Consider the following 12,092-nt stretch of genomic DNA (forward strand, 5'->3'; position numbering starts at 1 on the left):
ATATTTGCGTTAACTGCAACACACACGCAGACGACCTGGTTTCTGAGTATAAACCAGCCTTAAGGGTTTCGGTGTCCCAGTAGTTTGAGTAGGAGGAAGGATGAAGAAGTGATGAAGTAACTTAGTTAAAGCTGAGCAATTTCAGCGTTTGCAAATGGACTCAAAAATGTAAATGTTTTATTAATTCAGATACCAATTAGTTTTATAGAAAGAAGCTAACATGGTTTACATGTATGAAATCAATGAGCACAAATGTCTCTGTTGAAGGTGGGTCTGTTTTTCTACATTTTACCTATGCTATAATGCTTTTCCTAATCAAAATCATGCACTATGCGGTATTGTGCTTCATTCACTCAATTCTGCTCTCTGAGCAGCAGCTCTCCACCCTGTCCTGGAAAACATGCTGCTATCACAGTTACGTAGAGCATTGATTACCTCCCTTCTCTTGGAAGCTATAGCCCATTTTTTTAGGTAGTGCAAAAGACAAAATACATGCCTATAGCTGACTTTGGAGGACTTAAAAAAACACGATATAGAACCTTAAATGTTTATGATACAGAGGCTATCTTTCCTAATCATTCTAAGAAGAAAGTGAAACAGGGATGACAGCAGACTTAAGAAAGGGTGAAAAGCCATTTTCATCAAAGCAAAGTTTTCAAGTGATTTACAAGGCATGGGTTACAGTTTAAGGCAGAGCTTTGAGAGCCACCACATATATTTCCGAGACATGAACTGTCACATTCTATGTGTTAAGGTTTTTCTAAACAAAAACAAACTATACTATTATAAACACATAACCTCAGGAAAAAAAAAACAAACAAACAAAAGAAAAACAAAAAAAAACTATATGTGTACCTGTTGCTTAGACATTGATAACCTGTGCTTTATCAGTTTAAATTCAGCGCAGTAATCTGCCTGGAAGGCTTAAAGCCCCTTATAATTTCCATTTTCATTGTCAAGCAGAACTTGGTACCTTTTCTGATTTCAAAACACCCAATTCAGAAACCACTAAGTTTCTTGACTGGCCAGTAAGCCAAAATAAATTTCCTAAGAGGAGCCAAAATTATTACAATTTTCAGAAATATCAATTGAAATATATCAGTCTTTTCATATTTACTCTGATGTGTTTCACTTTATCCAAATTGGCTTAGCAAATGTGGCAGCCAAAAAAAATAAATAAGCATTGAAAATGAACAAAATAGAAAAGAAGTGACAGATTGTGAATTAGGGAGGGGGACTAGATGCAGGCTCCGCCCTCTTGGCCGTGGATTGGTCAGGAGAGCCCAGCTTCCGCGCTGTGATTGGCCAGAATTCTAGTCCACTTTCACAGACGCGATAAAGTTTTTCACTGGAAGCTTGAAGGTAGTAGGCGCAAAACAGGACCTGCCGTGCAGTCCTCTGTGAGTAGATGTTACAGCTGCAACAAACCGGGAATTTATCAGACATGAGTGCGTTTTCAAGCTGCGGGAAACTACAACACATAGTTTTTTCAATGCTTTACCACCAGCGAAGTTTCCTGGATAATTAACTGTGCTGGATGGCTTAAAGTGGGATGGTATAATTTCAAAGACGCACGGGACGACACGCGCTGCACTCCTGCTGGACTGACCATAAACCCACGTGCCTCGGTTTCCAAGGCGACCAAACTAATTGGAGTCTAAGGAGATATTAGTATTAATAACAGTGGGTCTGGTGGTGGGACTTTTTTTTTTTCTTGGGGAAAATGCCTGGTGCGCTCCTGATGATGATGATGGTTGCGCTCTCGCTCCTCTTGGTCTGTCCGCTCTTCTTGGCCATCGACGCGTTCGGCGACGACGAAGAGGAGATGACCTGCGACCCGATCCGGATCAGCATGTGCCAGGGTCTGGGCTACAACGTCACCAAGATGCCCAACCTGGTGGGGAACGTTCTGCAGACGGACGCCGAGCTGCAGCTGACCACGTTCACGCCGCTCATCCAGTACGGCTGCTCCAGCCAGCTCAAGGTACGGACGGCGGCACCAGGCGCGATGCTCTGGTTGGTCTGAGTGGCAGAAGCGGGGCGCGGAATGGGAACCATGCTCACACTTTGGAGCAGCCGCCCCGCTTCTTAAAAAAAGCCTGGCTCCTGCTGAAAGTGGGCTATATTTGTGTGTGCGCGCAAAGGGAGACAGAGTGTGGTCCCAGAGCACATGACAGGGAGCCAGACCACTTGCAATAACTGCCTGTTCTGTGAGCGGCTCAGACTGATGGTGCCAGGAATAATCAGCATGTTAAAGATTGATTTCCAAGCTGTTACAGTAAATGGAAGAGTCGCTTCCCCTTAGTCCTCTTCTTTTTTTTTTTGTCTAGCCAATCTGTCATGTTAATGTCACAGAAAATGCCCCCTGTGTCTGTTGACATTCTGAGTTCATGCCCCACACAGCTGCAGCTGGATCTTTAGTTATATACTGTACGCTCCTCTGGTTAACAATGCTGCCTTTAGTGTCCTAAGACAAATGCTGTTTGTTTGACTCATGCACCGTGCAGAAAAGATGGGACTGATCTCAAAATGCATCTCTCAGATTGGTAGATTGCTAGAAAGTGGTGTTTTTCATTTTTTTTTTTCCTTTATATTTTTTTTGTAATGATGTGAACTGCAGGCTTGGCTTGTCTATGGCTGATGGAAAAATAGGAAAATGCATTAAACTAAAAACTTACTTCAGTTTCAATGTAATAACATCAACATACTTTAGTTAAACATTACTTTGAATAGCTTTTCTTTACAAGACTCCACTAAAATCAAACTTACTACCTTAAAAAACTATAACTAAAAACAAACATCAGAACATTAGGGTCTGAAGATAAAAATAAAAAATAAAAAAAATGACACAGACCAATCTGCAAAAATAACCAGCAGGAATATAGTTTTAATTCAACACTAGTTATCTAGTAACTCAGAGTTGCAGCTTAAAACAATCATTCGATTAAAAATGAGGTTGGCGCTGTCTACTCTGTTGCCTTTATATTTCTACACAAACCTCCAAAAGCTAATCTATTTCCCAGACATCTATCTGGTAATACACATCAGCATTTTTTTTGGAGGAGCATGTGTTTAGAGAAAACTAAAAGCACTTTTCCCTGGAATTGTATTAAAATTAATGTTTTGAATAGAGGAGGACATTTTTTCCCCTGCATATCTTCTGTTATAAAAAAAAAACATTTCAGCTTAAATATAACTGAATCCATAATAGTAAAATGGTTATTTTCTGCAGAACACATTTGCATCCACTGCAGGCTAGAGGACACAGCAGACTAAAATCAACTTGTCTGCCTCCAGTTGTAAGTTTAGATGCTCCCTGTCTTTCACACTCACACACAGCCACAGATGAACACAGATAGTACCACCTAAAGACAGAGGAAGGGGAAGCAGAAACCGTATCACCTAACATTTGCTCTAATGGGAGGCTTCCTGACTGGTAACCTGAGCAGCTTTTAGCATTAAAGTGGCACTGATCAGGTTACAAGCGGTCAGTGGAAAACACCCAGAATGTGTTACATTACTGTCACCAGTTGAGTATGCATAGCCCACTGTGGGAAGGATCAGCAATTGTAAAGCCTGTAATTTTATAGCCCCCCATCAAATTTTGTAAGCTTTTTGTTGAGTGAGCAGACCCACAGACCTTTTCACAGGGAAGGTGACCAGTGATGTCTTTTCAGTCTTAGAACTGGAACCATATCATCAATTTTAGGAAAAATGTCATTAGAGGGATTCAAATTCTGCTGATAGAGGAGACTAACCCAGATGTTGCTCAGAAAATGGTAATGGATTCGGTATTTGAATCCCAAGCCGTGATTTTGACATAATGTGTTTGTCAGCTGTCTGTTTTACAGCAAGTAGTCTCTTTATCAGAAGACAAACTCAATAAAAAGTCTAGCATAATTCAATTTTACAGCAAAAAATAGAGGATTTGTTTCCCAATACTTGCACCTGTTTTGCATTCAGGTCATATTTGGACATTTTTACAAGGGAGAGCGTTTTCCTATTGCTAGCCAAGACTTTGGGCTCTAAGTATGTAACCATTATCTGGACTTAATGTTTTGGGACATTTTTGAGCTAAAAAAAGCAGCAACAAACTTTGACTTAACTTAGTCAAATTGCCAAAGCCCGAGAGGCATTTGCAGTGTTTTTTTTTAGGTCAGTGGAGAGAAACTTACTCGTTGCTCTTTTATGAATTTTCATTTCATGAGCATTGTCCAATTTTACACTCCGATTTGCAGAAGCTTTTCCTCTGCATGCATGAAATCACCTAAAATTTCTGACTTCTGTAACCCCTATGTTGCTTTTCTTTTGCATTACTGCAATCACAGTCATAACGGGCTGCTTAGTGTCTTCAGATGCATGTATGTACGTTCTATTTTTAGTTTCACTTTTTTTTTTTAAGATGCTGCTAAAAAAAGCATGCATATGTTGGCATTTAAGTTCCTTAAATAGAGAGATTCTATACTTATTACTGATTCAGTGGTTCTAAAAAGTAAAAGTGTATGAAAGAAGTAAGTCAGAAAGAGCGGAATGCGACTTGATGCAGGAGCCATGTGGGAGAGCGGGATGTTTCCATCCACTACTTCTTATCTAGGCAATATGAACAGACTGGACCTAGCAACATATTTTAACTGCTACCTCATATGTTAATTAAACAAATAAAGTAAAAAAGCTGTGTTTTTACTGTATCTTTATATAAAAGTTACACCTCTTCTGCATAATGTCTCTTTTTGTAATCTCTCTTGAAGACCATTTTTATGTAACTCTTATTCTGAAGCCTTGGGTATTTGATTTTGCTGTAATTTGCACAATATTACAGTTGTATGTAATCTTTTAGAAACTTGCAACCCATACAAATACTAAGATGTTAAACAAATAACCACTTGTCTTTCTTTGCCTCTAGTTCTTCCTTTGCTCCGTTTATGTGCCAATGTGCACGGATAAAGTCCCCATCCCCATTGGGCCGTGTAAGAGCATGTGTTTGTCCGTCAAGAGAAAATGCCTTCCTGTTCTCCATGAGTTTGGCTTCATATGGCCTGAGGTGAGTGGCATTGTCATGAGGGAAGCGTGCATGTTTTTTTAATTTGGGGGGACGGGGCTTGCAGGATGTGTTTAAAAAGATATTGGTTTCCTCTGACCTGCCTAACGCTGAACAGTGAAAACTAGTTAACATGTTTTTATTTCAATAATTTTTTCCTAGCTTGTATCCTTGTCTAGAGATTGGGAGCAAACATTCTTTATGTGGTTGAAACATTTATACAGCTGACAACTGGGTTTTTAAGTTGAATAGGGCCTTGGGACAGTAAAGTTACATTTATTCAACTCATTCGATGAGTTTATACATTGTTTAAAACAAGTGTTTTTCCAGGATTTCAGTTAAAGTGTAAAACAGCTCCTCGGTTTTAATAGAGTATTTTATAGAAAGCCTAGAATGGATTCTCTTTCACATCCAGGATCCATAATAATACCTAAATTCATCAGGACTCATACACCAGTTTGGAAGTGTGTCAATGGTCATCATGATAGGTGCATGAGTCTGAATGGAAGTAAGGAGGGAGGTAGGAAAAGGAAGCTGGATGCTTCCTTTTGATAGTTCATTTGGCATAGAGAGCTCCTGATGTTGCTATCTGGAGCATAGGACCCATACGTATTCTCACAACCCAATGCATAACAGCAGGTATAGGCACGGCACTTCTCGTGGAATCGAAGAAAAATAAATAATTTCTTCACTTGTATTCTGTGCAATGCTTGCAAATGTACACACCTTCATATGTTTTGGTTTGTCTAAGGGAAAGCTTCAGGCGTTTAACTTGCACTAACAGTAGTTTGTTTTCAGTAGGTTCTTTTTCATCATTAAGCATTTCTGTCGCATAATGTCTTGAAGAGTGAAGTCTTTCCCGATTCAACACATTTGTCTGAAGTTTCTTCCTTTCCTAATAATGATAGAGTTCTTACTGTCGACCCTGCGACAAGTGAAGAAGAAGGAGCTAGGGGGCGACAATTTGCATCATTCAGTTTCAGAGATTGTGCTTATCTGTTTTTTTCCTCTCTATGTTGAGATGTAAGAAATGTTTTCACATCCCAAATTGGTCATTTTTTAACTTGCATTTAAAAGTGTCTTTAGCAAAGAAACAAAGAGCACTTTCTTCATGTTTCCAATTCTGCCGAAACCAGAATCTGATCAGATCTCAAAGGAAGCTGCAAGCATCATTAGCCAAGAAAAGCATGACTGGAGTAACTCAAAAAATGTATTTGTTTAAGGAAATCACTGGGTTGTAATATGCAGCAGTGAGTGCCTCACACTTTTTATTTTCATATATTCTATTCAAAAGTCTTCTTTAAAAAAAAAAAAAAAAGAAGAAGGTTTTGTTTGTTGTTTAGCAAACTTTAAGACAAATGGTTTGGATAAAGTGTAACATTTCCTTTAATATGTCATCAGGAGCTCAACTGCAGCCTCTTCCCACCTCTAAATGACCACAACCACATGTGCATGGAGGGTCCAGGTGATGAAGACCCCCCCTACCAACCTGTCCGCCACCCTCCCCAACAGGAGGAGTGTCAGGCACTGGGCTCTGCACCTGAACAGTACACTTGGCTCAAACAGACTGAAACGTGCGCCCTCCAATGCGGATATGACAGTGGGCTGTACCGACGGGGGGGAAAGGTCTTCACGGACGCCTGGATGGCCGTGTGGGCCGTGCTGTGCTTCCTGTCAACCACTCTGACTGTCCTGACCTTCCTCCTGGACTCGCAGCGTTTCTCATACCCCGAAAGGCCGATCATCTTTCTTTCAATGTGCTGCAATCTGTACAGTGTTGCTTACCTGGTGAGGAATGGAATAAAAAAGCCATGTTTTTTTTTTATTTATATTTTTTATTTCTCTTATTTAATTGGACTACATTTTTTTGGTACATCTGTTTTCCCCTGCCTCTTTAGGTACGGTTGACTCTTGGAAGAGAGCGAGTTTCCTGTGACTTGGATGCCACTGCCGTTCCGATTCTGGTCCAGGAAGGATTAAAAAGCACCGGCTGTGCCATAGTCTTCCTTCTCCTTTATTTCTTTGGCATGGCTTCTTCGCTATGGTTAGTCCAAACACTCCCTTCTCTCTCTTTTTCTCCCAGATATTGACAATTGTCATCAGACCTTGTGAATAACCCAAGTGGTAAAACAATTGGAACTCAAGACTTTCATCCCGTTTCCCTAAAAAAATAAAAAGAGTCCATCTATCCTGTCCCATAACCTCTGCACTAGTTGGAATCAATTCTACACGCATAGAGTAAGGGTAGCCTTGGTAAAACCACCACTTTTTAAGTGCGTGCTGCCCTAAAGCTGCAGTGGAAACCCACACTGCTGTCACAGCTATTTTTCTTCCTTTGCACTCAGCCCTTGTTTTCCTGTTTTGTATTTGCCATTTGGAAAAGCAATGGGCTAGAGATTTTCAACTCCTGAGCTATGATCACTGCACTGTTATATAACAAGCGATCAGCTTCTCTTGTGACCATATTACCTCCAAAAACTGCACAAGGCCAGTTGATTGGTTATGAAAATGTTACATAAAGGGGGAAGTTTTGATTTGCTCCTAAAACGTATGAATGAACAGAAAGAGCTGTGGTTTAGTTGTTACATGTTATAAAGCAAAGTATTTCCTTCAACCCTTTTTTACCATATGCCTTTTATATTTATATTACAGGCAGTAGTGATGTCACATTATGTGTGGGGGAGACTAGATTCTATAAAACGGGTATTTAATGTGTAAAAAAAAAAGAAGACTGCATGTGGAGTTCCCATTTCCAACTGTTTTCAGTAGATTGTTTTAAACTTTAGCCCATCAGCATTATTAACTGTAAATAGCCATCACTGTGTGCTTTCCTTTGACAATGTAGATTTATTTCAAAAAGGCTGCAATCGTTTTTTTTCAAATGGAGCATGTTTTGCATCAAACCGGAGATTGGAAGCAATAAAGATAAAAACAAGTACAAGTACATGACGCCTCCCTGATATTTGCTGTACTCAGTTCCAAGTTAGATAAACCTAATTTAATAATAGCCCAAAATGTTACAAACTTGGCTCTTTGTGACATAAATAGCTAGAGAGCAGTGGCCAGACCTGCATACACCAAAACACCCCAGTAATATCAGCCACAATAAAGACTGCTGTTCACAGCTCAGTCCTGTCGTTCTTGGAGAAAGTTTGTTGGCTGGTCTAGAAATAAAAAAGAAACGTATAAAACTTTCATCCAACAGTCACCAGATGGAGTCTTACAAGCTGAAAATTGAACAGTTCCAGTCATTATGGGACATCTCTCTGCATCTTAATGATAGTTCATTAAGGTCACCAAATACAAGAATAACGTTTCCTTTTGCTCCATGTGCAAAGAACAGCAGCAGAAATTGAAAATGATTATTAACAGTAAACATGGATTTAAGTGGAAAAAACTCTAAAAGGTGGAACGTAAACCAAACAGGATCACTGAGCAGTTTTGTAAAAAAAAAAAAAAAAAGAATAGGTTGCTTTCAGTTGATGTCTGACCCCCTCCCCCTATCTTCCAGGTGGGTGATCCTAACCCTCACCTGGTTTTTGGCTGCTGGGCTGAAATGGGGCCATGAGGCGATTGAAATGCACAGCTCCTACTTCCACATCGCGGCCTGGGCCATCCCAGCTGTTAAAACCATTGTTATCTTAATAATGAGGCTGGTGGACGCTGATGACCTCACTGGGCTGTGTTACGTTGGTAACCAGCAACAAGAGGCCCTCACAGGCTTTGTGGTTGCACCATTAGCGACATACCTTCTTATAGGTAGGTACAGTGCTGGAAAGAAAATTAATTTGGGTCTTTTATCAACTTTACATGAGGCTTTTCTTTTCTTCTCTCTCAGGGACGTTGTTCATCTGCGCAGGCCTGGTGGCTCTTTTCAAGATCCGATCTAATCTGCAGAAGGATGGAGCTAAAACCGACAAACTGGAGCGTCTAATGGTGAAGATCGGCGTGTTCTCCGTTCTTTATACCGTTCCTGCTTCCACAGTCATCGGCTGTTACCTCTACCAGCTCTCTAACTGGGAGGAGTTCAAGACCAACCCCAGGGACTCATACGTAGCATCGGAGATGCTTCGGATCTTCATGTCGCTGCTGGTGGGCATCACGTCAGGGATGTGGATATGGTCCGCGAAAACCCTCCACACCTGGCAGCGCTGCTCTGCCCGGCTGCTGAGGGACAGCCGGGCGAGCCGAGTCGGCAAGAGGGCGCCGGGTGAGAGCTGGATCAAACCGGGGAAGGGCAACGAGACAGTGGTGTGAGCAAATGGAGAACACGGACAGGAAATACGTTCTGCATTGTTTCTCCTCATACAGACACTTGCCCTGCTAAATGAAGGACGAAGAGAGTCAGCGGGCGGGTTAGGAAGGGGACAGAGGATCATAGCCAGACCTTTTCAAAGAAGCCACTGGATATGCCATCGCATGAACTCCCTGCCTCAAATAGGAGCTATGAAGGAGAAAATAAGAAGACTGAGTCATACATTTTGTTGCAAGAGTAGCCTCCCTACCTCTCATTAGATCACTGTTGCATAGAGAGTTGGGAAAAAATATTGAACTGAAAAAGAGATACGGAATGGAAGAAAAGAAGCACATAAAAGCTCTGGTTCTACCTCTCTGTTTCTCTTTTTCTTAACTGCTCAGCAGAAGAGACTCACCCTGCTGAATATAGTAAAGCTGTGTGCCATTGTGACTTTTAAAGGGCTTTCAGAGTTTTATATTATGACACTGGAGCAGATATAGAAATATTTGGTTTCCCTGAGATATTTGACAACAGCTGAAAAATGTATCTGCAGTTCAATCAAACAAGAATACCACGCTAAATGTTGTGATATCTCAACATACTTCATTCAATCTACCACTCATTGACAGATGAACATTCTGCATCTGTCAGATTGTATGTTTTAGTGTATATGAGTACAAGTTTATTTTATTTTTTTTTTTTACCTTGAACTGATCAGAAAGAGGCTCTATGCTTCAATAGTGCACTAAAAATGATTGTAAAATGTGAGCTCCAAAGTAGAAGGTCTAAAAAGAAACACAGAATTCAAAGTTATGTCTATTTAGCATTTTAAAGGAGTAGTTCAGATTGTTTTTTTAAACCAAAAGGTTAAAGCTGGTTGTAATCTACGCCTATAAACAGCCTCTTAGATCTACGTTTTATTTAGCTGGTCCAGGAGGCTGAAGCTAACGGCTAATCTGGAAAACTTAATCCAAACAGACTGAAAACAAGATTAATCTAAAACCCATCGAGTTGGTTCAAGTAAGGAAACTTTAAAGCATCTTGACTTAACTCCAGTGTTTTTAAATGTTCTGTTCTCCATATTTTCGGCAATGTTTGCTAAATATTCTTCCACTCCAATTACAAATCGGTCAGTAGTCTAAGATTTATCAGAGAGGATTTCAATAAACTCCCATTTTGAGGCTCTGCATGGTTTGGTTCAACAGGCTAGCCATTAAAATTACATGGTCTAAGCAAGCAGATTTGGTTTTTTTAAATAACAAGAAGCCTATCCATGCAGGGTAGATAATAGTTGCTTCAATGTTTTTAATAGAACCTCGCTTAGAAAATATTCTGAACTCAACTCTTATCCGTGTTGCTTTTTAGAAAGTTTTAGCATTTATTTTAAAATGATCTAAAGATTCCCACAAATGCAGTAAAATATCAATTCTGATTGATCTACTTTGGCTTTTTTTTCTTTTCTTCTCTTCTTTTCTTTCTTTTTATGCTTAAATTGCAGAGAAATAAGCCTGTGTTTGTTTTAGGAAGTCTGTGAGAAGCTAAGCTAGCTTCTAATTAGATGTTTAGTCTTCCTGCAAACCCTACACTCCTTATGCTCTTGGGTCACCATGCATTTCAGGAAATTTAATAATTAACCCTGCCCTTTTCTAAACATTGGATCTCAGGCAGGTTATCAAACAAAAACGTTATGGGACATTTGGCTGCCAAAATACACATCGGGCATCATCAAGAAACAGTCAGAGAATAATCTTTTGTGCATGAAAGAGTAGTTTTACTAAAGTTTTAATATTGAACTTATTTTTTTTTAGAGGCCATTCATTGTAAGGCTAGATTGACACTGCTGTTCCTTACAGATACATCAATTATGGTGCAACCGATTCAATAACCCTCTTCTTCAACAAAAAGCTTACTTTTTATCAACTTGTTTAATTTAATTTTATTACTAACATCACAGAGGTAGCACACTGTGTGAGTAAATACCCCCCCTCCTAATGTTATGTTGCCTTCCAATATGTCTTATTGACATTTATATGTCACAACTCACTTTCTCAGACAATCAGAAGTCCTCTGTGAAAAAGTTTTTATTTTTTATACGTTTGCAAATTGTGAAAAAGTGTTCAATCCCCCATTGGATTCCAAAATTCACGATTTTAAAGGATTGTGTCCTTTAGATGCTGCTGAAACTGTCTCTTCTTACTCCGTAAAAATTAAAAAAATATCCACTGGACTTGGTTGAATGTTGAAACATTTGAATTGAGAAAGCTTCCTGGAGAGGTGGCGAAACGTCTTCAAATCTTGAAAACCAAGTCCAGTGGATATTTTTTGAATTTTTACGGAATGACTATGACCTGGATGACTGAGAACCTTCATCAGCATACTGTCTCTTCTTACCTGCCTGGCAGTACGTTTAGTAATTTTGCATCCATTTATTCCTATTATACCGTAAGTAGAGGTTATAAAAAGATGTTGATGTCCAGATGGTGCCTTAATAGCCTCTGGTAGAAGAAAAAATAGGTATTTTTTGCTCCAAAGATACATTCAGGAACAATCGTTGTGGTGAATCTGATACGGTTTAAACAGACCAGCATCGTCGGACCAGCATACCTCAGGACACTTATTAAATTTCCAAAGTCAAACAAACATTAGATTCACTTAAAGTGAATTAAATTAACCTGAGACCACCTCCCCTCTGAGCTAATGTAGTTTTCCTCTTAAACTGTTTTTTGGAAGCAGCCCCATTTATTCTTATGACTGCTCTGAGCTTAAAGTGGCATTTCTAAACAGTCATTGAATGTGCCTTAAACCCAGCCCCCCACT

General features: G+C 39.8%; 1 protein-coding gene across 1 annotated transcript; it reads left to right on the forward strand.

Annotated features, from left to right (window-relative positions):
* Positions 1–942: 942 nt before the first annotated feature.
* fzd4 (frizzled class receptor 4) lies at positions 943–11,503 on the forward strand. The gene is made up of 6 exons (XM_015386177.1): positions 943–1,984; positions 4,904–5,041; positions 6,440–6,826; positions 6,937–7,082; positions 8,550–8,797; positions 8,877–11,503. Exons 1-6 carry the CDS (start codon positions 1,724–1,726, stop codon positions 9,293–9,295), a joined length of 1,599 nt encoding a protein of 532 aa, XP_015241663.1. The 5' UTR covers positions 943–1,723; the 3' UTR covers positions 9,296–11,503.
* Positions 11,504–12,092: the final 589 nt, after the last annotated feature.

Source organism: Cyprinodon variegatus, unplaced genomic scaffold (assembly GCF_000732505.1).
Source record: "Cyprinodon variegatus isolate N-32 unplaced genomic scaffold, C_variegatus-1.0 Scaffold358, whole genome shotgun sequence".
Classification (NCBI taxonomy): domain Eukaryota; kingdom Metazoa; phylum Chordata; class Actinopteri; order Cyprinodontiformes; family Cyprinodontidae; genus Cyprinodon; species Cyprinodon variegatus.